The sequence below is a fragment of the Typha latifolia genome, chromosome 11 (genome assembly GCF_019914945.1).
Source record: "Typha latifolia isolate L0001 chromosome 11, TyphaL0001v2, whole genome shotgun sequence".
NCBI lineage: Eukaryota > Viridiplantae > Streptophyta > Magnoliopsida > Poales > Typhaceae > Typha > Typha latifolia.
The window spans coordinates 4,494,264-4,521,836 of record NC_133096.1 but is presented as its reverse complement, the minus strand read 5'-3'; the positions used below and the strand labels follow the sequence as shown (position 1 = coordinate 4,521,836).

General features: G+C 34.3%; 1 protein-coding gene across 3 annotated transcripts in view; it reads left to right on the top strand.

The window, feature by feature from the left end:
* Window positions 1–3,831: 3,831 nt before the first annotated feature.
* LOC140798038 (uncharacterized) overlaps window positions 3,832–27,573 on the top strand; it is a 46,328-nt gene continuing 22,586 nt past the window's right edge. For 2 of the 3 annotated variants that reach the window (XR_012110768.1, XM_073151758.1), the window contains exons 1-8: window positions 3,832–3,949; window positions 7,185–7,583; window positions 7,708–7,933; window positions 8,040–8,291; window positions 8,447–8,562; window positions 10,211–10,306; window positions 10,384–10,471; window positions 10,815–11,044. Coding sequence is in view for 2 of the 3 variants with exons in the window: in XM_073151758.1 (XP_073007859.1) it covers window positions 7,282–7,583; window positions 7,708–7,933; window positions 8,040–8,291; window positions 8,447–8,562; window positions 10,211–10,306; window positions 10,384–10,471; window positions 10,815–11,044 (1,310 nt within the window). In the remaining variant the exon portion in view is untranslated. Of the gene's footprint in view, window positions 4,081–7,184; window positions 7,584–7,707; window positions 7,934–8,039; window positions 8,292–8,446; window positions 8,563–10,210; window positions 10,307–10,383; window positions 10,472–10,814; window positions 11,045–27,573 lie in introns of all 3 variants that reach the window. The other variant, XM_073151759.1, reaches the window with a different exon arrangement.

The window sequence follows — 27,573 nt, the reverse complement described above, 5'->3', positions numbered from 1 at the left end:
ATGAACTACCATCTCCGAATGTCACAACTCCCCCTTCATGTTTTTCAAGATTAGAAAATAACGATTTGTCACCCGACATATGTCTTGAACAGCCACTGTCTAAATATCACACATCAGAATTTAAAGCTTTCAAGACTGTATGCACAACATAACATTTCAAATCACTTTTCTTGACCCATATGGCCTTTGTTTTCATCCCATAAATGAAAGCAATTCTAGGTTTTTGCAAAAATTTGTAATGAGGTTGAATATGCCCTAAAATGCCGCAATGATAGCATGTCGGAACAAACCCTTTTCTACTCACCTTTTGTCGAGGAGTGTGACTAAAGTTTACCTTTGGTGCCGTTGACGATTCACGAGTTTGTAAATTCACATTTAGTTTAGAAGCATTCATCCAGGATTGCGTTGTAAATGCGGTTGATGACTTCAGATACTCTTCCTTTTGTATACCTGCAGAAACAAAGAGAGTTTTATTATTATTTGAATTACTAGTGTATCCAACACCATACTTGTCTTTTTCAGAGATCTGAGCCTTTAGAATCTCGTCAAGTTTGTTCTTCCCTTTTAGAAATGTCACCTCCTTATTCAGTCGCTCTAGTTCAATTTCATCAGCCTTCATTTTATTTTTTGCATTGTCAAGTTGTTCAGAAAGGTCTTTGACACGTTCAAGTTCCAATTTGTACTTCTCAAATTGAATTCTTTCTGGTTCGATTACCTTGAGTCGTTGAAGTAGTCTAAGATTGCTTTTCTTGAGTTTAAACGACTCCAGGTACAGGTCATTATATGCCTTTTGAATTTCAGATTCATCTTCCTCAGCTAGTAACATATCATGATCATCTGTACTATCAGTATTAATAACAGAATCGATATTAAGTAGAGAAGAGGCAAAAGCAACAAAGTTTTCTTTGTCTTTTCCAGAATCATCATCAGATTCATCTGAGTCATCCCAAGTAACTTTCATAGCTTTACCTTTCTTCTTAAGGTGATTAAGGTATTCTTGTGTTATGTGTCCAAAACCAGAACATTCAAAACATTGAACTTTATTCTTAGAATTCTTATTTTTCTATTTGACATTGTTGTTGCTCACACCTGTATTCGAACTCACAGTATTCTTCTTTTTTACAAAGACTTTGTTTTTCTCAAGTTTTTCAGCATTCAACTTGTTTGGCTTCCGAAAGAATTTATTAAACTTTTTGACGAACATGGCCAACATCTCAACATCTAAATCACCTTCGTCATCAGACTCCTCTATATTTTGTTCAACTGTGGATAGGGCAATCCCTTTGGACTTCCTCGGTCTCGAAAGGCTGGACTCAAATGTTTGTAGATTTTCTACCAAATGTTCAACTTTCATAGAATCGATGTCCTTACTTTCCTCAATAGCTGTAACTTTCGCTTGAAACCTTTCTAGAAGAGACCTAATGATCTTACGGACAATTATGTTTTTAGGAATTTTTTCTCCTAGGTTGAAACTGGAGTTGACTATATCACTTAGCTTTGCGTAGAACTCATCAAATGTCTCATTCTCCTCCATACGTAGAGTTTCAAAACTAGTAGTCAACTTCTGAAGTTTAGAAAGTTTTACAACCATAGTTCCTTCGTGAGTAGTTTCTAAGATCGTCCAAGCTTCTTTTGCTATCTCACAAGTAGAAATTCTTCTAAATTCTTCTGAGGAAACACAACTAAAAATTACATTTATTGCATTGCTATTCCATCCAACTTTTTCATAGTCTGATCTATCCCATGACTCTATCGGTTTATCAACAAGTTTATCATCCACCATATACATTGGTGGACTCCAACCGTTCACAACAGCAAACCATACTCGTTCATCTATAAACTTCAAGTAAGCTCTCATCCTAGCTTTTCAATATCCATAATTTGATTCATCTAGGATAGGAGGTCTAATAGATGATGGTCCATATCTATGAAAATCCATGCCTATCTGATCTCTCTTAAATGGTGAGAGAACCTGCTCTGATACCAATTGAAAAACTCCTAGACACAAGTATGTATCTAAGTACTAGGCAATGATATCACTTATTCACTTAAGTAAAAGTCCGCAGAAATATTAAGAACGAAAGCAGAGATGAACGCCAAGATTTTAACGCAGAAAAACCCAAACGGAAAAAAACCACGGATCCAAACTCGGATCAAAACCAATCACTAGAATAGTAGCAGTTACAAGACTGAGTCACAAAACAACCCGTCGATCCAAACGACTTTGTTCCTCTCAGTCTTGCTCGCTAGAACGTGGCCCGGGTGTGTTCGAACGCAGCTCAGGTGTGTTCGAACGGCATGACTTGATCTCAGGTGCGTTCGAATGGGCCCGAGTGCGTTCGAACGCGACAACTTGAATTCTTCATGTTGCGTTCGAACGTGTTTGTGAACGCAGCTCTCGGTCTGTGTGAACGCAAGTACCCGTGTTCGAACGCGTTTGTGAACGCAGTGTGAACTCAACAACTTATCTCCAATAATTTTGCAATTCTTCAAACGAGAGATATTCTAGACTTGTATAAAGCTCATATACATGTAAAAATATACTTAGAATATTTTGTACACAATTGCCAATAATTAAAAACCTAATAGATATTATTCTAATACCTGTAGAATATATTGCGAATATTTTTCTAAAACTATGTAGAGCTAGATTTAGCTAATTAAATAAAATTCTAACATACTAAGACTTTGACTAAACCACATAAGAATAATAAATAAGATAACTAGACTTTATGTATCAAGCCTAATGTCTTTTGAGGTGATCGAATATAGTCTGGAATCACATCAGCCGCCGACCTCTACATTTTCCTCCTCCTCCTTTATCAAACAGTGCCACCTCTTTCGTTGACACAGTTTTATTTAGCTTTTAATCTCCCTCTTCTGCTGATCTTCCTACTCCCATAAGACATGCCTATTTCTCTCCCTTCATCACTTTATCTTAACCATCTTTATCTTCCATACAGTTTTTATCATAATTATAGGCCAATCATAGTCTTTAACCATCTATTGTATCCATATCTGCAAACCACCACCACCATTATCTATTGCTGAGCTACTTCCATTAACTACTCGCCCTCCACTCCATCATCATCTCCATCCTATATCTAGGAATCCGTGCCTCCATCTAAGGATCTTAAATCCCGTGCAAACCTAAATCTCAATCGCTACGAATCATATCAAGCCGATTCATAACATATTTATATTATTCTTTTCATGGATACCTTAAACCTTTCTAATTATATATTCGACCATTATAAAAAGTTTATATAAAATACATTTTCAGGGACGCGGAACGGAACTGAAAATTTTTGAAAGCAAAGATAAAGAAAAGAAAACAAAATTACATTTTACTCCAATATAATTTTATTTATATCATTTCAATCCTTGTGGTTTAAACGAAAGTATAACTATAAAATTTATATCACTTCTTGAATTTAAAGATACCTATTAAATATTAAATTGTAGAGAATTAGATAATATTTTTTTGAGACATTTAAAATAGTACCAATTATATTTTAGATAATAATAATACGATAAATATATTAAATAGGTAGATGTTTATGTTATATTTTTGTTATCTGAATATTAAAGACCTTAAATTGTTTATTCAAATTCTCTATAATTTTAACTCTAATTATCATTTGAGGTGTGATTTAATCAAATACGAAGAAAAAAAGTAATGGTTATAATTCGGATCTAATCACAGGGGTTAAACTTACACAGATGAAGCTCTTCAAGGGTAAAATAAATTTAGGCTTAATCGGGGCGGTGGTAAAATGTAATTTCTTCTAAATAAAAACATAATTTCCTGGCAAAAAGGAACAAAGGTGGGTGCGTCTGTTTTGGGGAATATGCCGTTTCTTCCCTCCCCCAACATTTCAGATGCCAACGCAACCCCCCTTCTGATCCCAAACTCCCCTCTCTTTCGTCTCTGCCCCCTTGTATCCCGGTATCTCTTTCTTCGCCTATCTGTTTAAAGATTTTATTTTGTCAATCTCTCCCTTGGTCTCTTGGATTAATTTCTTTGTGGGTCTTGTTTCTTGGGTTTTCTTTACCTGGTGGATCAATGCTGTGAAAAAGGTGAGCGGTTGGGGTTCTTAATTGATAGTAATGTTTGATTGAAGAACGTTAAAAGCAAAATGATGGTAGAGACTAATACCTGTTGTCATTCTAGTGAAAATGGAAGTGCACTTGGAGTTATTTTTGGCTTGTTATGCTTGTGGAAAATTGCAACGTTTTTATGTTCCTGGCAATGGCTAATTAATGTTGTGGCATTTGAGTGTACTTGCATTCTGTTGGGCATACACTGAATTTTAGTTGCTCATATATCTGAGCACTTTTTTTGTGGAAACTCTCAATCCTTAGTTTTGTAACTTTTGTCCAGTTTGAATGTACTTGACTGTTTGTTAAGACATCTACATAAGTTTTTTTTTTTTAAATTTATTTTATAAATGTCAAGCGTGTGACAATCTTAAAAGGAAGCTCTGACCACTGAAGAGTTTTTTTTTGGATAACATCCTTATCCTATTAAGACACTCATTCCGATTATTATATCTTTATCATCGTTGATTAAGTTAGTCAAATCATTAATCCTAATCTCCTCATTTACCTTGAATTAGCATACCTTGATCGCTTTGAACAAAGATTTCTATTTGTTAGCCACTTTACAATATTAACCCACTAATTTAGGGTATAAGAAGTGAGATTACAACTTAGAAAAAGGAGGTATTCAACTATGTGTCATGAACAATGTGGAGCTAATGAATGAAATGCTACTAGAGACCAAGCAGGAGATTTGTTCAGTAGTACAGGCACTACACCAGCCCCATTAAAAGGTTTCATTATAGAAACTAACAAACCTTCAAGTTCAGAAAAAAGTGTGGATACATCTCGCTTTTCTCTTTTTCTCATTCCCAAGTTGATTCATGCAGCAGTACTGGTCAATAAACCTCATCCTTGTTAAAAGTTTCATAACTAAAAGTAACAAACCTTTAAGTTCAGAGAAGGTGTGGATCGATCTTGCTTGTCTCTTCTTTTAATTCCCAAGTTGATCTCTTTGCTGCATGACGAAACTATTACTGGAGGTATCACTTTATAATGCTTTTTATATGACATGTCCTCCCTTTCCTGCATTCTTGTTTACTAAAAACATGTGAAGGGTTTGGAGTTTATTTGCTTAGGATGGATGCAAGAATTAGATCAGTACATAATTTGAAAGGAGAGGAGGTGAATTCCACAAATCTTCCACACTGTGATGCTACAAATTAGAGAAGAGACCAAGAAAATAGAGAATAATGGTGGAAAAGTAAGGTTTTGAGCAATTTCTTTTGTCTAATAGAATAAATTAGAATGCTATATAATTAGATAGCCCTAGAAGTCACCCAATTTGGGTAGACAGAAAAGGAACATCATGTAAATCATAAAAGTTAAATATCCATGAGATATATCTGAACTCATATGTCAACTATGTTTCTTTCCATGACATCTAATTCTTCATGGTTTAGAGTTACAGCTTCGTCAAACTTTTCCTTAAATAGTAAATACTAAATTCAAATTTGACTAAGTGACTCGAAGATTTAAATGATCTCAAATAACCTCAAATATGTAAATGTCTAAACTGAGAGAATTCAACAAATGGACAATTTAAATAAAGAGAAGCTAGTAAAATAGAAATTCTCTAAATAAACATATGAAACTGTTAAAATTTATGGTCATAAGCAATGTGTCTTGGTTTCAAGAGATTGACTTGATCATTGGAAGCATGGAAACTTTCACTAAATAGGGTCCTTCACTCATAATTGAAATAAAAACACTAATAAAGAAGTAGATTAAGAGTAACAAATAGTCAATTTTATAGGTTCTGGTGCAGAAAATTGATAGGTTTTAAAAAATTCCACCAAATGCTATTGTAAGAAAAGGTTAATGTGAGAACATATATGCCAATGCAAGGGATCAATCTACCAGCAATAATTGATCTAAGAATAAGAAATTAAATATGAGGTCTTGAAAGATGTTACCAATCGTTATACTCATCTCTTGATCTGAAACAATGGAAAGAAGAAATCTGATCCAGGATTGTAAGCCTGTGCTGAAGCTGGATCTAAAGATGAAATTTGAAATCTAATCTGAAGGTTCAGATCTGGAACTCATCTCTTGATCTGAAACAATGGAAAGAAGAAATCTGATCCAGGATTGTAAACCTGTGCTGAAGCTGGATCTAAAGATGAAATTTGAAATCTAATCTGAAGGTTCAGATCTGGAAGCCGACGATGTTTGGATCAAAATATCTGAGATTGAGCTTTCAATGAAGTTGCGATGTCCTGGAGATATCGAAGAACACATAAGGAATGAAAGAAGATAGTAGATCTACAGAAAAAGACCCTACACTTCGTGAAACCCTTGAAGAAGCTTAAGCCGTCTTTATTTCATCAAAACTCTTTAAACACAATGTCTTTTAACTATTATAGTGCCAACATAAAACCCTAAGTAAACCATGACCCAACTAGGCCAAAACAAATTAAAAAGCAGACCCAACAGCTAATGGGCTTGAAATTAACCTGAAAATACCAGAAAACAGAAAAAGACATAAAGCAAGTATTTAGAGAGTTGATGTCAGGTTGAAAGTCCTGGAATCTACCATTTCTGTTACAGCTCTCCCATCCATTTAATTTCTTGCATATCAACCATCATATTGTTGGAAAATGCCCTAGATGATGATGGTAACTCGACCTCTGTCATCAACAACTCCAATGTTAGATTGGAGAAAGAGTAGTCCAAGGCTTTGTTTTTATCTTTGAAATGTAGAAGGTAGTGAATTGAAGTGGTGCAGCTAAATTATGAGATGCAAATCCTCACCACGATTTTTTTTTCTTCCTACTTTGGTTTTCTTTGGTAGAATAAGCCTAAATTATGAAGCCTTTATCATTAGTTTGCACAATGAAGTGGTGGAGAGAAGAGGTGTCACCCATATTGAGGTTGGATGTCTGTGTTACTATTATAGCTGAACCTTGTCTTCCTAGTTAACTTGTTTAATATTTCTGTTATCATTTAAGCTATGACATTTAGAGTTCCTTTCACAAACTTGTTCTAGCTCCATCTTGTCTGTTTTAAAGATATATGTGTTCCTTTCCTAATCAAAGACTCCATGAACTAACATCATTGCATATTTGACTATATCTATGCAGATTATACGCATATTGAAGTTTCCTGTCTGGCGAAGATAGAGCTTACTTCGTACCTTTATTGAGTTTAATAGTATTATGAACTGCTAGAGATTTCTGGATGGGTTCTGACAAACAGACTGCTAGTCCATTGTTGGACACCCTTAAAATAGAGAGGGTTAGGACGATCTTGACACATACATACCCTTATCCTCATGAACATTCAAGGCATATTATGACTGCTGTAATAGTTGGATGTCTTTTCTTCATCTCATCCGACAATATGCATACCCTCATACAGAAGCTGGACAACAACATAAAGTGGTGGTCCATGTACCTTTGCTTGATTGGTTTCTTTTATTTCTTCTCATCACCATTTTTGGGGAAGACAATTAAACCAAGTTATTCAAACTTTAACCGTTGGTGAGTAATTTTTCTGAACCTACCTTGATGTTGTTTCCATACTGATATTTTGGAAGCAACTGATATTTAATCATTCGAAGGAAATAAAGCATTGTTATGTAAAATAAATATTAAATATATGCAGGTACGTCGCTTGGATTTTTGTGGCATCTTTATATCATCTTCCCAGTTTTCAGTCAATGGGGGTTGACATGAGGATGAATCTTTCTTTATTTCTAACAATATATGTTTCATCTGTCCTTTTTCTTATTGCTTTTCATATTGTATTTCTTGGCCTTTGGTACATTGGGCTAGTAGCTCGTGTGGCGGGAAAGATACCAGAAATATTGGCTATCATTCAGAATTGCACTGTAAGTTTGTTACATATGTTTGAGGCTTTTCAGGTACTAGGGGAATAGAACTACATTTATTTGTCAAAATTCTCCATGACTGGTTGCTTTCTTTCATCTTATGCAGGTGATAAGTATAGCATGTTGTGTATTCTATAGTCACTGTGGTAATCGTGCTCTACAGAGAGAAAAATCTTTTGACAGGAGGAATTCCATTACTTACTTGTTTTCACTTTGGGAAAATGAAGATGGCAACACTTGGATATCAAGATTTCTTCATATGTATCAGTTGAAAGATCAGATCTGTTCATCTTGGTTTGCCCCGGTTGGATCTGCTAATGATTATCCGCTTTTGTCTAAATGGGTCATCTATGGGGAGGTATGATGTTACCTTTGATTTGATTTGATTTCTTCCTTTCTTTCTTGTGATTCTTTATTTCTCTTATTCTTCTTTGCATCTGAAGCCCTATAATTTTTTTTTACCGATATACCCATATATTTTTCTTTCATTGCTCTGATCATGCAACTCTCCAGTTAGTCTGCAGTGGATCCTGTGCTGGTCCTTCAGATGAAATTTCTCCCCTATATTCATTATGGGCAACTTTCATTGGCCTTTACATGGCTAACTACGTTGTGGAGCGGTCATCAGGGTATGCATAATTCTCTGCATATGCTTTGCTATATTATCTTTAGCATGTCAAGTTCCTTGAAAAGATGTGAACTCAATAAGCACTGTTGTCACAAGTTTGAGTCATCAAAATAACAACAGGGAATCCTGCTCTCTATAGTCTTTTCTTTGCCAGAGCTTGTCCACTAGATCATCTTTTTCTGACAATTTGGAAATTTCAATATAGGGAATTTTCAACATAGCTGTTAGAACTAAAACAGATGTTAACCTACTTAGATGCCGGGGTCACTGGTTCAGTAGTTCAACCACTGAGTCAACCAGTTTGAGCATTAATCTATGTAAAAATAAAAAAAACATATATAATATGTAATTTCTTAAGGGAAAATTGCATTTAATATCTTGCTTTTTCATCTATTTGCGGTGTACGGGTGTATTTTCAATATTTGCAAATTGAGCCTTCTTTTACCAAATATGCATAGAAAACAACTTGGGTTAGCTTAACACTACCATTTGGGTAGATGGAAATATTTCTTTCACTGGAAACAATTGTTTTCTATAATGCCATAAATGCCTCTATCTATTTTTTAGAACACAATGGTTTTCATCTTCTCCAACATCTAATCTTAAAGCAAGATGGAACAACTTGGATCCGACAATTTTTCAATCTAGTTTCTTAGCTTGGGTAATGTTTCTTGGGTAAGATATTTTGGTAAGAGTAGTTTTGGGTTGGGTAGGGTATTTCTGAGTAGTGTTGTATTGAAAGGTGGTTACGGATTACAGGCAGTCACCCTATGCCTTGTGCCTAGGCTGAAGGCAGGTGCCAAGATGGATGACAACATGGTCTAGTATTTTTTTTATAAAATTTTTAAAAGTACTTATATATGATATAATATATATTGTATGTAAATTTTATTAGACTAATTCACATTAATCAGATCAAATTATACTATTAGATTCACTCTATTCGACACTGAATCCTTTTCTAACACTACTTCACAATATATGATGTCTTCAGCTACTGAACCCTTTTCTATCTAATCATAAACACTTGAGTGCATTACTTGACAGATTTGCTTATATCACTTATTAATACTAAGGCTTAATGTGAATGTAAAGGATGTAACTAAAGAGAAGGAACTAGTTGCTCATGCTAACAAATTTATCTTAACCTTTTCAAAATCATCAACATGTTTAGCAATGATCTAATAGTAATGTAATCAATCCTATGTTAACATGTTCATGGATTTGTAACTTGTAAGTTTTAGCTATTTAGTTTTTATATTCATAGATGTGTTATTTTAACTTACAGAGGGCTGGTGTACTTAAGGAGATCTAATCCTTCAAGACCAAAATGCTTCTAGGATAAGGAGAACTCTTAATGAATATAGTAAGGGCACTTAGGTCTTTGAGAGAGTATGAAGAAACCAACTGGTTCTCTAACAATCCGCTTAGTTACATTAACTGCCAGGTTGTACATTGTTTGTCAGTTCAATGACTTCTTGGGTTCATTGATGAAACCAAACTGGCCTAGTGGTTGGTCTGGTAGTTCGCCTGTCCAATTATCCTGTCTAGTCTGGTTGTTATTTCATGCTTGCTGAGTGTTGCATGCAGCTCAGTCTGATGTTTCCTTGTCTCAATATACTTTTAGTAATGCATTCTGAACCTTACAGATGGGCTCTAACTCACCCTTCATCATTATCGGAGCATGAAAAATTGCAAAAACAGATGAAACCTGATTTCTTGGATATGGTTCCTTGGTATTCTGGGTAGGTATTCTAGTAACTATTGAAGTTTGATCAGATTAGAAAATATGCTTACATCTTCATTCATTTGCATGATACAGGACATCAGCTGATTTATTTAAGACAGTATTTGATCTCTTGGTATCTGTAACACTTTTCCTTGGCCGATTTGATATGCGCATGATGCAGGTTAGCTGCTAGAATATATCACCTCAAGCCTGTATATGCTTCTATTAGTTCCATTGAAGTTATTTTTCCTTAGCCTGAACTTTATGTTTCCCACTTTGCTTAGTAGAATAACTTGATTCCTATAACTTATTGTACCTACCGTAATAACCAGATGGCTGTTGACATTATCAAAAAATAAAGGTAAGCAAATCCCATTTTCATATATATTTTTCAGTAAATGTTTGAAAATACTTTGCTTCTAGTGATTTTCAATATCTCGTGAGCCGTGACTATACTCATTACTCATACTTTGAGACTGTATTTTCTCTTTTCCCTCTTCTAATCTTCTACATTCTCCTGTAAGGCTGCAATGAACAAGGTTCCAGATGAAGCTAAAAATCACGATCTTTTGTATGATCATTTTGATGAAAGAGAAGATATGTGGTTTGACTTCATTGCTGATACTGGTGATGGTGGAAATTCATCCTATGCAGTGGCTCGACTTTTGGCCCAACCTTTCATTCAGCTAAAAGTTCACGGCTCCATGTGTAGGCTTCCACGTGGAGATTTGCTTCTTATCGGAGGGGATCTTGCGTAAGCTAGCCTTCCTTTTGATCTGTGGTGCACTAGAATGCTGATTTTCTGAACTGAGAATGATATTGAACCCATCATATGGAATGGATTTTGCTGTCTTTCTTGCTTCCTCTTTTTGTTTGTTTTCTCAGTAATTACCATATATAATATACATTAGAAGCTTCTACAACATGTTCTGTTGTGTTCTGATGCAGAAAAAAAAGTAAAATTTTCATTTGTAGCCTTCTCATTGTTATCTTTACTATTTTGAGACGTATAATAATTCTTAAGTGCATTTGTGGAGGGCTCCAAATTATTTACTAAGTATGACAAAGGGATGATATTACAAACTAAGTATCTAGCACAATATGTTTATGCTATAAAGTTGTCTATATTGCACATTCTTTTCCTTTTATTATTTTGAATTCACATTCAATTCAAGTGTTTGCTTTTGGACATGCTACAAGCCTACAAGAATTCTTTCCAAGCATCACATAATTCAACTTTTCTAAATTATGTCCTATCATGCATTTTACAAATCCTATAGTTATCTATAGGATTATCCATTGAATTTGGGAATGCTGGGAATGCTTTGAGTCAAGGTTCCAAAAATCGGTATCGAGATCAGGATCGGCCGTCCGGAAAAACAATATGTATCGGCCGCCCGTATCGGATCGGATTATTTTAATTAAATAAAATTCTAAATATTATTTAAAAATGTTGAGAAATTTTTAAAAAATTAGAAAAAATTATAAGAAAATAAGAAATAATAATTACTCACATATAAAGCCTAAAAACTAAAAAACTAAAAATCCCTCTTTCTTCTTTTCTTTTTTTCTATTCCTCTAACTATTAGTCTGAAGTATCCATTCTTTTCTACACTTTTTTTTTCTTTCTATCTTTCCCTCTCTTTCTCACCCTCTTTTTTTTTATCTTTCCCCCCCTCTCTCTCTCTCTCTCTCCTTTTCTCTCTCCCTCACTCTCTCTCTCTTTCCCTCTCTCCCTCTCTCTTTAGCTGCTGCTGTCAACAGCAGCTGTCCCTCTCTCCCTCACTCTCTTCCTTTTTCCCTCTCTCCCTCACTCTCTTCCTTTTTCCCTCTCTCTCTCTCCCTTTCTCTCTCCCTCACTCTCTCTCTCTTTCCCTCTTTCTCTCCCTCTCTCTCTAGCTGCTGCTATCAGCAGCAGTTGACAGCTGCCTGCTGCAGTCGTCTGCAGCAGCAACTGGGATCGGCCAAAACTAGAAACTATGCTCTAAGTAGTAGAAATTAGAAAGTAACCAATTCAATAATTGTTGTACTGGTCGGCATGCCCTATGCTGACCGGCAAATGCTACGCCGATAGAGTATTGGCACCCAGCACAAATTGTGCTACTGGCACAACCTTACGCCAAGGTGTGTCGACCCTTGCTGATCGGCACGGTGTGTGCTAGATTGGCACAATTTTGTGCCAACCCATATTAGTCTACACATATTCTTTTTTTAAAATTTATTTACACTTCACATACTAATTTGGGTTGTATTATTTGTAAGGGTCTTTCTTCACAGATTTAGTATTTGGTGTTAAATCTATGAAAAATACTCTTGAAAAATGTAGAAATCAAAGAAAAAAGATTTGATTGCTCCAAAAATCTTCCTATATTTTTAAAAAATAAAAATTAATGTCAAATTGGGTCAAAATTAGTATAGGAATATATTAGATTAATTTTATATGAATTGATTTGAGCCCAAATTTTGTAATCTTTTGCTATAGTTTTAGCATGATTAGATTTCTCTCAAAATTAAAAAAAAAATCTGAAATTAATATGTTACATTCATACAAATTGGGTCAAAATTAAATAGGAACATGTTAGATTAACTATGTTCAATTGGGTGCTCCAAAGCACGGACAGGCAAAATGAGTGTCGTGGCCGTGTCTGCATCGAGGACACATAGACATTTGGCCGATAAGCCATTGACATGTATTGGATATGCCAACGAGTATCTGATAATTAAAAGAAAATTGGACATGCTATGGACACGTCGCAGGCAATAGATTTTGGTTTAGGGTTTGTTTCCTTCCCCAAACCCAATAGCATGTAAAACTATAATCCAATCTCTAAAACCCGCAAATTCACCCTAAAACCAAAAAACTTCCAAGTTGTAGCCTACCTTAGATCTCCTCCCTCGACGACTCTCCCGTCGACAAGTTCCTCCTCTCTCGATGACAATGCTCTCGCTGCCGACGATGAAGCTCCCCTTCTCCCGACATTGACACTCTGCACTCTTGCGAAGGTCTCTCTCTAGCTGAGTTGAGGAGTGGGTAGATGGGGTGGGTAGGTGGGTTTTTATTTTGATTAATGGTGTAGGTGGGGTTTTTTTTCTTTATATGTCACTACAATAGTGAATAGTGACAGCAATTTAAAGTTTTGTTTTATTTAGTGATTTAAACACACTGAGTTAGCGATTTATTTAAATTTTATTTTAGTATTATTTAAATAGTATTTATAGTAACTATGAGAGTGTGAGTTAATTTATTGATTGTTTAATTCTATGTTAGTTTTATTTAAATAGTAATTCCATGATTTAGTTGGGTCACATTAATTTTTATTTAAATAGTAAATACAGTTTGTCACAACCCGAAATTGAAATCATAACTGACCATGCACTTCAATACGCTTAAGATACACGAAGCCTTACTAATACCTCTTAGTATACAATGACAAGAAGAAATAAAAAGAATTTTCTTTATTTAATTTAAAATTAAATGTAATGAAAATAAACAACGTCATGATTGATGTGTTTCTAAATGAATTGAATTAACAAATAGTTTAAAACATAAGATGAAAGGAACGGAAAGGTAAATAGGTAGGTCCTAAGTGGAGGTAGGGTCTTGATGCATCTCGCTGAGTCGCCACGTTGACCATTACCTAAAATATTAGAAGAGCAAAAATCTATGAGCCAACAATCTAAAATTTATAGTGTTAAATAAAATCTAAATTCAGTGATATAAAATGACATTTTCTACTAAGCACGCTTTTAATATAATGACAATATTAATAATAGAAAATTATAACTCATAACATGCTTAGTTTCAACATATTAAAATTATTCTAAAAACTAATAATGTCGTTCGTCTCAAATAGGTTTATACCCTATGGATCCACATCAACTAGAAGCTACATCGAGATGACGCTCGAGTCTTTTCCTCATAGCTGATCTGGTTAGAGTCATTAAGAAGTGTCACTATGTGATAAATACACCCTGTCTTTTCTACTAACTGTTGAGAGAGATTAGAGTCACCTCAGTAAGTCTTTTGATCTATCTTAGGACTATTTTGTAATCTCGATAAAGTCACCTAAGAAAGTTATCACAGTGAGTAGAACTAAGACTTTTTCCTGGACTTTTAGTTAGACTTGAGTCACCATGGAAAGTCACAAGCGATTTATACCGGGATTGTTCTCTAAGTCATACCAATACTAGTTATATTTTTTACCACTAAAATTTGTAATTTACACAAACTAAAGCGATGCACTGAATTATAATAATTAAATTGCACAAAAAATATAATAAATAAATTTGCACAGATAAATAAATTTGCACACAAAGAAATATATGGTTTGATAAAATGTACGAAGTATAATATGAATAAATATGTGAGTAAACCTACTAACCTGAGTCTAAGTAAGACAACTGAAATCTCTAATCTTTAGTCCACATGCTAAAAATCACTATCTTTAATAATAAATAATAATAAAAAATTTAAATTAAATAAAGTAAATTCTTTTTATTTATTCTTGTCATTGTATACTAGGAAGTATTAGTAAAGCTTTATGTATCTCAAGCGTATTGAGGTACATGGCCGATTATGATTTCGATTTCGGGTTGTGACAATGTTAATGCACGTGCAACCCTCTACTCTCAAATTTTTTTTTCAGTTCTGACACAGTTAGTGAGTGACATTTATTTTGTTAACTATTTTATTTTAATATTATAGTGAATGCAATGATGAGAAAAAATGAACAACCAAAGTTTAGAATTTAGTAGAGCTAGTGGAAGTTTGAATAATGATAATGTAGATGATAGTGCTCCATTGTATGATTATCAAGGTTCCTAGTATCGGGATCGGGATCGGTATCCGCCGTCTAGAAAAACGATGCGTATCGGCCGTTCGTATCGGATCGGATTATTTTTTAATTATATAAAATTCTAAATATTATTTAAAAATGCAGAAAAATGCAGAAAAATTTAGAAAAAATGACAAAAAATAAGAAAACAAAAATTACTCACATGTGAAGTCTAAAAACTTAAAAAAATGTATTAACTTACTCAAAATTTAAAACTTTGTTGAATATCGAGCTGGTTCTCGTAAATTTCTATAGTCTTCATCATCATAATCACTATAAGTTTGTAAATATTGATGTCTGGGACCTGATGCTCCAAAAAATAATTCCATCATACTAGTCATATTGTATGGATCTTATTGTGTGACTTGCGTTTGAGGAGGATAATAACCAGCATTTGGATTTTGTGCCTGAGAATACTGAGGATACTGAGGATAATAACTAGCATATGGATCTTGTGATGGCTCCAAACAATAAATACTCGATGTACCATAATCATAGGAACCAAAATGCATCTCATGACGACGTCGCTGATATGTATATATATCCTCAGTTTCTCTGTCTTCACTCCTTATGCCTCCTTGACTTTTCTCAACAAATGTAGATGGAATGATGTCACCACCATATGAATCATCAGGACTATGATTAGTACTAGTAGGTATACTATCTCTCGCTGCTGAATGACTCGTACCAGCCCTCGCCCTCGTCGTGGTCTCTTCCAATATTTCATCAAACCATGGGTTATCTCTGTCATCTAATAACCTGTCCTCTATTTCTCTGATCCATGGAGTTAAGGGGTCTTCTTCATCAAAAACATGATTTAAATCAATCAGTTGTTCATTTTCTGTCTTTCTTCTTAAATTTCTTTCCCTCAATCTCATATTATAATGACAAAAAATTAACTTCTCCAATCTTTCCATTGTCAATCGGTTGCATGTTTTTGTGTGGATTAAGGAGAAAGTAGTCCAATTTCTTTCACACTGTGATGAAGACACAGTTTGACTTAAAATCTTTTTTGCTATTGACGTCAAATTTGGTGTCTCCTCCCGTCCATAAATAGACTACCATTCAGCTGGAGTGTTATGAGATATAGCTGCAGCAACTTTAGCAGTACTGCATTGCCCGGCTCTCAATCTATCTCTCCATCTGAAATCAGAAATATATTATTAGCTTATTGATTATATTGAAAGTTAAAACTTGAAACAAATAATAATAAAATTATTTAATTGAATCATAACTCACTTCTTTATCGCACAGAATTTGTTTATGAATATCGGGCAAGTATGCTTACCAGCAGCGTGTATATCTCTATGTAGTTGTTTATTCCATCTAGAATCAATCATCTTCCACTACTTCCTATAACTTTGGACTATATTTTTTTTTTATTGATTCTTTAGCTATGTCCATTGTCTCATATAAGAAACCCATCTCAGATTTGTTATCACTGTCTACAAGTCTTAATACTTTGACAAGAGGCTCAAATACTGCGATAGCAACTGTAATATTATCCCAAAATGTATTTCTAAGAGCCATATTTTTCAAAGTTTCACCTAAAGATTTATCTTTAGGTTTCATATTTTTAATTTTCATAGACCACTCCTGTGATGTAAACATCCGCATAATATTATCCTTGTAGCGCATGATGCTCTCTAAGGCTAAAAAGTGAGTGGCAAATCTAGTGACGCCGAGTCTGATAATCTCCCTACCACCAGTCATCTGCCTGAGTAAATTAAGAACCCAACCATGGTTATATATAAAATTTGTTAACCTCTGACCTTCACATATGACCATATCAATTTCAGGCTCTTTTGCAATATCCTCTAACATCAGATCAATATATTGTGCAGCACATGGCGTCCAATATAAATGAGGTCTTTTAATTATTAGTAAATTTTCAGCAGCTTTATAATTTGCCCCATTATCAGTAACCACTTGGACTACTCTTTTTTCAATAATTTCTTGTACCACCTCATCCATCAACTAACAAATATAATCTGCATTTTTGAAATGAGCAGTAGCATCCACAGACTTCAAAAATATTGTTCGCATGCCAGAGTACACTAAGAAATTAATTATATTTCTTCTGTTTTGTGTACTCCACCAATCACACATCAGTGTACAACCAAATTCATCCCAATACCGTTTAAATATCTCAATATAAGTATGAAGTTCATCTACCTCTGAGTCAAGATATTTAGTAGCAATATCATTTGAACTAGGAGGGGGAACACCAAGTCCTACTGATTGTATAGCATCCACCATAGTGTGATAGTAAGGGCTATCAGCTGCATTGAAAGGAATATGGTTGTAGAAGAAAAATTTAGAGATAGCTTTACCAATGTGTTTCTTTGCATTTTTAATTCCTTTGAGAGCTGTCTTGATTGAAGTCTGTGTACGACCCATTTTTTTTGAAGATATGTATCCATTGGTCCAATATTTTCAGACTCTGCTGTAACACCAGGAGTCCTATGGGTAGAACTGCTGCCCCTATATTCTCTCTCTCCTCGTATATTAACTGATCTAGATCTCTAAAAGTTACCACCAGTGCTTCTTCTCATCTCTTCCTCTTCTCTATGCATATTTCTACTCTCTTTCATTGCCCTCCTCATCTGTCTCTCCTCCTCATCCTCCTCACTTTGCTTACTGCTATCATTATCAATGTGTACAGGATTATGCATCAATTCTTCACAAATCATTAACTCTATTTGTTGTGCAGATTGTTTATCTTTCTTTTTGCCAATTAAATGAGTCAACGTCTACTTTCTAACTTCCAAAGACACTTGAGTGCAAGCTGCTACATTTCCTTATCTTCCAGCTAAATGTTCCTTCAAACGATTGACACCACCACTCATTTTCTTTCCACACTAGTTGCATTTAACGCGTCTTTTATCTTGCCCAATAGTGTTGCAATGTTGCCACCCAATGTCGGTATCATATGACTTCTCTTTTGGAGCCATTGATATTTTAGCTCTGCAACTAAAAAATATAAACAAAAATCAAAATAAAATATAAAATAATTTAAAATTTATGAGGCATAACTGCATAAGCAGCACCAGGTGCTGCTACTGCTGCTCTGCTGGCAAAGAAGTCTCTCTGCTGCAGCAGCAGCAGGTGCAGCTACTGCACAATGGAAAAAAAGACAAAACTAAAAAAAAAATTTACCCAAGGTCGCCGGAGATCGAGGTTATCGAAGAACGTCGCCGGAGGTCGAGGTCACTGGAGAGATGGAGATCTACGCACTACTCAGTCACTGGTTAGAAAGAGAGTAAGAGATCCGTGAGAAAGAGAGAGAAAGAAAAGAGAGAAAGAAAGAAAATAGAGAAAGAGAGGAAAAGAGAGAAAGAGAGAGAGAGAGAAAAAGGAGAGAGGCAGGTGGGGGGTGGGGACATCAATTATTGATGTCCCCTTGGATCCGACCCGTTCCCACCCGTTTCGGCCGAAACGGCCGAAACCGCAGCCGAAACTGGGAATCTTGATGATTATGTAACTAAGTCACAAAACTTAAGATAAGGCGGAGGCAATTTAAATTTTTAATGCAATTGCTGTTAGCAAGTTTATAAGGGAATATAATATTGGGTAAAAACACATTTGATGAGACTAATTGGACATGGAACTAAGGTTTGCCTAAAAGTGAATGACCAACATATTATGAAAATGAAAAGAGTTGTGGAGGAGGCTGAATTGAGAATAAAAATTGCAATGCCCAAGCTAATTCCTTTGTCGAAAGGTATCCAAGTTTCAACATCTAGTAGTTTTACATATCCAAGATTTGGTATGACAAAAACATTAAGAAAGGGAGAGCCAAAGAAAAGAAGAGTAATAACAGCTAAAAGGCATTTAACTTCAATGTGTGTAACCAATTGCACTATGGATTGCAATGATGTTTTACTCAGTAGGGTTGCCTTTTCATTTAGCAAGGAACCATTTTTATGTTAGCGCCTATTCATTTGCAGCAAATAATTTACCTTTAAGGTATTTGCCTCCTCGATACACTATACTGAGAACTACTCTCCTTCAACAAGAAAGATTGCATATTCAGGGATGGTTAGAACATATCAAGAGCATATGGAGGGTGAAAGGGCTTACTATTGTATGTGATGGATGGAGTGATGCATAGAGAAAACCTTTCATAAACTTTCGGCTGTAACTGAGAGTAACCTTATGTTCTTGAGGGCTTTTAATTGTGAAGGAGAGTATACGGATTTTTTTTTTAATTTCTACTTTGATTAGTGAAGTCATTGAAGAAGTGGGGTCTCAAAATGTAATTCAGGTGATAATTGACAATGCTCCTATTTGCAAGGCAGCAAAGATGATACTTTATAATCAATTTCCAAATATTTTTTGGACCCTATGTATAGTTCATACTCCTAACCGTATTTAAAAAAAAAATGTGTAGCGAATAATATTAAGGTGAATGAAATTGTTTTTGACGAGTGGAACTAGATTTCAGTAGTGGAAGATGTGATGTGCATCAAAATTTTTATCATGCAACATTCAATGAGGTTAGCCATTTTTAATGAATTTGTGAATTTGAAGGTGCTTGCCATTGTAAACACTCGCTTTGCCTCAGTAATTATAATGCTGAAAGAGATTCAGTATAATCAAACAAGGCCTTCAATCAATGGTGATCAGTGGTAGATTGAGTTCTTATAGAGAGGATGATTTGGGCAAGACAGCTTGTTAAAGGATAAATTCTCCGTGACATTTGGTGGGATAAATTGACTATATACTTGCTTTCACAGAGCCTCTTTATAACATGTTGAGATTTACAGATATTGATACACCTTGTTTGCATATGATATATGAAATGTGGGATACAATAATAAAACATGTTAAGACAATCATTTATAGGTATGAACAAAAGATGGAAAGCGAGGAGTCTCCTTTTATTCGATGGTGTATAAGATTTCTAGTCGATAGGTTAGACAAAGGTAATACACCATTCCACTTAGCACATTTTTTAAATTCAAGGTGATTATCATCCTTCTTTTATATGACTTTCTATTTTTTTACTAATTTGATAATCATATTCTGTAAATCATCTTAATAGGTATTATAGTTCAAAATGGATTGGAGAGGATTCAAATCGTGTAGCACTGTATAGAAGTTTCCACAACAAGGAACAAATTCTTAAGGAGATTCTTTACTAATGCGGAGGAGAGAAGAATTATATAGGCGGGCAATACTGGTTTCTCTACGTGTTAGAGAATTTGTGGATTATTTGTCTACTGAAGAATAAAATTCTTTTGATCCAAAGATGTAGTGGGTTAATCATGGCGCTTTCAAAATTTAGTGCTTAAATTAATTAGACAACCTTACTCATCTTCATGTTGGGAGAAGAATTGGAGTACGCACTCATTTATTGATTCAATGAAAAGAAACAAGATAATTTCAGAACGAGCTAAAGATTTAGTATTTGTACATAGTAATCTTCACCTTCTATCAATAAATTCTAAAGAATACTTGGAAGGAGAAATCAAAATGTGGGACACAAGGGGAGATGGATTTGATAATTTTGATGGTGATGGAATATTAGAAGTAGCCAAGATTATCCGGATTTGGAGACTGTAATATTTAAAGATGAATGGAATGAGAACAAGGAGACACCCACCGAAGACACCCATCGAAGAATGAAGTTACCTATTGAACTCTTTATTGTATTATGTGATGGAACTAGAGTTTTTTGTCACTCATTTATTTGTTAGTTACCATAGACTCTTATATATTTTGTGATGTTATAATATTTTTGTTGCTTTGTGCACCTATTTTTTGTTGTATGAACATAATATGCTATTTTATGTATCTTTAATTATAAATCGATAATTTATAATTTTATGTGTATATATATATAATTTATTTATTGGCATATCCTAGCAGTGTTTGTATCTTAGTTTTTCAAGATTTGCTATATTATTGTGTCCATATTGTGTCATGTCCGTATCCGTGCTTCATTGACTAGGTGTTAGTTTTTAATTATTGAATTGTCAATAAGAAATATTTTCAATTTTATGTTTTGAATAATATTTCTACTTAGCTATTGCTATATTTTAGATAACATATGTTATTTACAAAAATGACCGGCACAAAAAAAAAAAACACTTGGCTTTCTTTTTTGTCAATCAAGCCCATTTTTGGTTTCCTTTGCATACGAGTTATGTTTTATTTTTCTATTCCAAGTTTGTTCTTCTGTTATTTAATGTTTATTAAATATTGATGTGACACTATAAGAGAGAGAAGTGGCTCCATACTCTTCCTCTTCTTTATTTTTATTTTTTTTCATATGTTGCTACTATTTATTCTTCTTTTTCTTTTTCTTTTTCTTCATTTTCTATTGCTTCTTTTTCTTTCTCTTAATCATTTTTTTCTATACGAGTCTCTTTAATCGCTATTTAATTAATAAAGTAGGAGATTAATTAGAGAATAGTGAGATAATTAATATTAGTTAAATAACAAAAAATATGACTTTGCATGATTATTATTTATTTTTATGTAAATTGTAATAATGAAGTATGTAAATTCTATAGTGTATAGAAAAAACAACGAAAGTTATTAATAAATGTGCGGAAGTTATTATATATGCGAAAGTTGTTAATATATATATTTTCTTTTTCTGCTATTGTTGTTTCTTCTCCCATCTCTTAATTATTTTTTTCTATACAAGTCATCTAATCATTTTTTAATTAATAAAATAAGAGATTAATCAGAATTAGTTCTGAGATAATTAGTCTCTTATTAATTTTAATTATTGCACCACTATTTCTGATTAGTCTCTTACTTTAATAATTAAAGAGCGATTAGAGAGACTTACATAGAAAAAAAAAATGGATTAAGAGATTAAAGAAGCACTTAAAGAAGAAAACGAAGAAAAAGAAGTAGAAGAAAAGGAGAAAATGAAAAAGAGTATGGGTCAATTCTCGCTATTCTTACATTGTCCCATTAGTATTTAATGAGCACTAAATGATAGTAGCCCAAACTTAGAAGAAATAAAGGGAATGGCTCATCTGCAAAGAAAACTGAAAATGGGCTAGTGACAATAAGAAAATAAATTGTGTTTTTGGCGTAAATTCCCAAAATGATCTAAGGACAAAAGACTTTAATGTAGGTTTTAATATATAAATATATATTCAAATAAAATGCTAAGAATTATCATGCCAAAGACACAAAAAGTATCTTCTAAATACCCTAAATGATTTATTCAAAGTGTTCCAAAGGTGTGGCAAGAGCGTGTGGACTGGGGATCGGTATGGCACGTGCCTTCGGCACAATTATCTTTACCAATTATTAATCTATGGCATTGCTTGACATCATCAAGATTTGGGGGAGGGATGCATTGAGAGAAAAACATGAGAAAAGAGTTGAGAGCGTGAGAGAGAAAATAGATAAAGTTATTACTTAATTATATGAGTTTCTGATTTGCCTTAGATTCGAACCATTGATACTAGTTTGTTTTGGCTCGATATAGCTGATTTCAACCCGATATGGCCCGGTCTGAACCATTAATACTAGTGTATTGAAAAGTGAAAAAGGCGGCCGCCATGGCAGGGTAGCACTTTGGCCACCTCGTTATTCTGCCTGGTGCTCGTGGAAGGCAGTTTTGCCGCCTTGGCATGCTGCCTGAGTGCCAAAAGGCGTAAGGCGGGCCGTGTGGCCCAATAAGGTGGGCTGGTGTTTCGGCCCGCCGACCAGCCTTATCGGGTTTTTACAACGGATTAGATATCCACTAAAAATAACTAACCCATTAACCATTATATTAAAAGTTAAAATTCTCTCGCTACGCCTCTCTCTCTCGCTGCTCTCCTATCTAAATCCCTAAATCCTTAAATCCCCATTCCTATCTCCTGCTCTCCTTCCACGACTGGCGGTAGCGAGCGACGAGGCAGTTGAGGCGGTGGCTTGCGGCAACGTCCTCTCCGGCTCTCCCTTCCACAATCGGCAGTAGAAGTATAGGCCATTATCCTCTTTCCCTTTCTCTCTCTCTCACTCAGTTACTCTCTCACAATCTTACACTCTCTTTCACTCTCTCCCTCTCTCTCTCTCTCTCTCTCACAGTCTCACTCTTTGTCTAACTGTCTTTGTTTCTAACATTTCAATTAGAGAAGTAATTATCTGCTTATCTGTTGAATGTTTCTGTTTCTATTGAATGTTTTTTCTCTGTTTGTATTAATTAAGATTGTTAATTACTTAATTCAGAAATTAATTCAATAATTATCTAATAATATGCTTTTCTTTGTTTCTTATTACTTAATTTCTCTTGTTAATTCAAAAATTAAGATTGTTAATTACTTAATATTCTCTGTTTCTATTGAATGTATTTTTTTGAAGGAAAATGTGTTACAATTGATACAACTAGAGCTAGAGCAAGTTGTATCAGAAGAAATAAATTTGCTTTGGAAAATAAGACTTTTTGCTGGAGGCGTTCGAATGCCTGGGACTGCGTTTGAACGCACTATGTGAACGCCTGCACGTATTCATAAAAACAGAGAACGAGATTTGTGTGTTCGAACACCCTTGGGCCCGTTCGAACACCTGCATACATTCACAAAAACAGAGAATAGAATTTGCGCGTTTGAACGGCCTTGGGCGTGTTCGAACGCGCCGTGGCGAGAACGCTTGGTTTTTAGAGTTTTATTTTTGTTGTTTGGGTCCAAAGATAGTCTCTAAGTATTGTGAAGTACATCCTAGTTGCATTATATTATGAATCCATCTTCTTTCTCCCTATTTCCCTCTCTCTCTCTTCTTCTTCTTACCCTAACTTCATATCGTCCCCTAGCCTACATTGGTTAGATCCTTCTCATCTGTCACGACCCTAATTCTTTTAGGAGCGACCCCTTCTTCCCCTTCATCCTATTCTCTTCTCTAATCGCAAGTATCCTTATCCCTATATCATCTCTCTTCCATCCCTTTATCAAAATCAAGAACTCTCTTAAATCCAAATACCCAATCTAACTCTTTCATTAGTCTGGTTTGTAACATACTATTAAATGTTAATCACTTAATTTGTTGATTAACAGTGAGTTAACTTTTAGTATTAATCTTTTTCTGACATTTTTGTTGAATTAGTGTTATTTAGTATTTTGGTTTAGTGCACTATGAAAATTTCTGTATATACTATATTAAGTATATAATGTATATTATATATTTGTATTATGTATGTTTATTTATTTATTTTTTTATATTAAAAATGCTAGACTACTTTGTCGCCCGTCACCGCCTTTCAAAACATTGATTAATACTAGTCCTTTTTGGCCATCTCGATCCGTTTATGTTGATGCGGATTGAGATTGGCTGAAACTTCAATCTATGTTTACAGCAACATTGCGCATTGAAATAGTACCTATCTGTTGAGTAATATCTATTCATTTATTGCTAATGAGATCATCAAACTTTTTATAGCTGAATACGACTTTAATTATTTTCTCCTAAATCCTAGCCATATGGAAAAATAATAATGAATAACTAGACAATGGGTCATCTAGATATTGAATACGACTTCAATATACTGTTGATAAAACTATATGCAAATTAGGCAAAATTTTAAAAGGCTGTAAATCATAGATTGGCAAACAATGGGTCATCTAGATAAGTGCCTAGGCGATCATTTGAAGTGATTTGTGAAATCAAGAAAATAAACTAACAAATTTCTTTTATGATCCATACTAAGCCATTCAAATCCACATATTTTTATTAATATTTACTAAAACCAACAATAGTTGTGCTAGTGGCATATTTCGTCCTGTGCCACCATCAGAACGTGTCGGTTGGCATGGGGCATGCTAGTGGCATACCCCTATATGCTCACACTCCTATATGCCACTAGTATACATTTATAATATTTTTAATAAATTTTTTAGGATAGTAAGAGATGCTTTTGGGTTTTTGGTATGTTAATCTTTGATTTTTGGTTTTAATATATATATCAAAACCTACATTATAGTGCTTTATGTTTACATTATTTTTGTAAATGATCAATTTCATTAAAAGTAAAGTAACAGTTAAATATAAATATTATTCAACACACATTATTATTGAATACATTTATTAAAACTAATATTAATGATCGAACACTTCGTAATAAAATTGAATACATAATAACATTCAACACATAATATTAATTGATAATTATTCAATTATTAAAATTAATATCTAGTCGAATATAGAATGAGAAGGATCAAAAACTTCATTTGTCGGCACAAAAATAATACGAGAATATTGTATTAAATACTGTCGTATTTTTTAAAACTCATCCACTAATAGTATTGCTCGTTGTAACATCTCACATAGTCTTCGTACAAATAAATTTTTTATAATTTTTCTATTTTATTATATGGATATTGAACATGTATAGGAACAAACAGTACTGGCATAGGTAAATGCACATCATAAGTATCTGTAGATTGTAGATGTAGAGTATAATAAGAATATTATGACTCTGCTGGGTGTGATTAATGAAGATGAACTCATATTATCTTGTGGGCGCACCTCTCTTGATGTCCTGCTACCTACAGACGCAAGTCTTCCGTAAAAATAATACTTCCCTAAGAAGGTTGTGTAATAGAGATGTACGTCTCATCTCTATCATCACCATCACCAGACTAAGTTTCATCATTATCATCATCATTATTATCATCTCTAGTCTTTCATCATCAATTTTATCTAAGCCTTCTAAATGATCAATTGGTCAGTTGATTTGGAAATGATTGATAAAAATAGAAAAAATTGTAAAAAGTGAAAAGGTTTCACATGGCACAATGATCGTAATGGCTTGGCTTGGCACCCACCCATGCTTTTTGGCACACGAGTTTGCATGATGTGTATCTCGTTTTAAGTGCCGTGCCACTACTGGCACAACAAGTGTCGGTCGACACGGAGCGTGTCAATCGGCACGGCCATCCATGACTAAAACATGATAAAAGATTATGAGGCTATCACCTAGACCTAACCAAAACCTAGGCATTTTTCATCCAATAGGTCATAGGCGGTAAAGTGGATGTCTTTTGAAACAAAGAAATTAGGTATTCTCAACTTCTTGCAATACTTAGATTATTTGGTAGACATGCATTTGGAGGCTTGCATGGGATATTCTGGAGATGTACTTGATTTGTGGAATAATAGAACATACCAAGAGAAATGATTGGAATTGTTGTCTAATGCTTTTGACTAATACTTAACTTGAAGAAATGAATCATATTTATGGGAATGTTCTTGAGTGGCTCCCATTGGACACAGTAGATTGAAGATTGATAATTTGGTTTTTAAATTTTTGACTTTGAGTTCAACATGAGAGCCTAGTGAACTAGTGGTCAGAAAAAGATTGGTAGGATAAGTGAGCAAAAATAAGGCTTCATAGGGCATATGTAGAAGGTGAGTTCATTGATAGATGCATATGCAGTTTATTAATAGGATCTGTACTATGTAGATACAAAACATTTATGGTGTATACGTTCACCGATTGTTGTGCTAGTGCCATAGGACATGCCAAACTAGACTTGACAGGGTATGTGCTTTGCTGTGTATGGGCATAGCTTGACATGCTGCTAGCACATTAGTATGCCTTGGCATAGCCTAAAACAGGTTTTAAAGACATTAATGCCTAAAATAGCTTGTCATGGCTAAGTTGAAGACATTTGGCCATGTATATTGGTGTAGGAGATATAGTTTTGTATAGAAATGGGAATATAAGTTATTGTCAAGAGGAGATATCTTAAAGACATAACTTACATGTTTTATTTCAAATTGGACAACAAAATTGTGGTAAGTTAAAGTAGACCAACACTAGAAGGTAGATCTAGCTGAATCATACTTTAAATAGAGTCCAATTTGATTATTTTGCCACTCTTTTTCAGAATTTTTGAGGTTAGGTACAAAATTTGGGAAACCTGTATTTTGTATTCTTCTAAAATTGCAAGATTTTGGTTCGGATCAGCCCATGTGTTGTAGACCTACATGAATCTTACTAGAATGAAGCTTGAATTTTGTGATTGTCCCTAATTTTCCGTAATTTTACTGAATTTAGCTCAATATATGTGTGGGGTATCTTCGGCTTGCCTTTGTGCCATCTAGTGATACCCCATCACCATGATACATGTTGGCCTATGGCGGCAACTTGCATCTTTGTACAGATTTGCATCTTTCAAGGTGTTATTTTAAATTTTCACAATAGATAGCTCCGGTAGATTCTCCTTTGTGCCACCAAGCTACCACATGCACAAATTTGACTGCTTAAAATATGTATTAAATCTAAGGATACTCTCTACTTTTGTAATTTTTCTACGAATCTTTCATGATGAATGCTCTTATGTCTCATTTTCAGAGAATGATCTCCGTACTGTGAAAAATCTTGTGAAAGTATGTATCTGTAGATCTTGACTATTTGATAGATATTCTTGCAAAAATAAGTACTTATCTCTTTTACTTTGCCATTTACTTAGATGTCCACATTAATAGACCATAT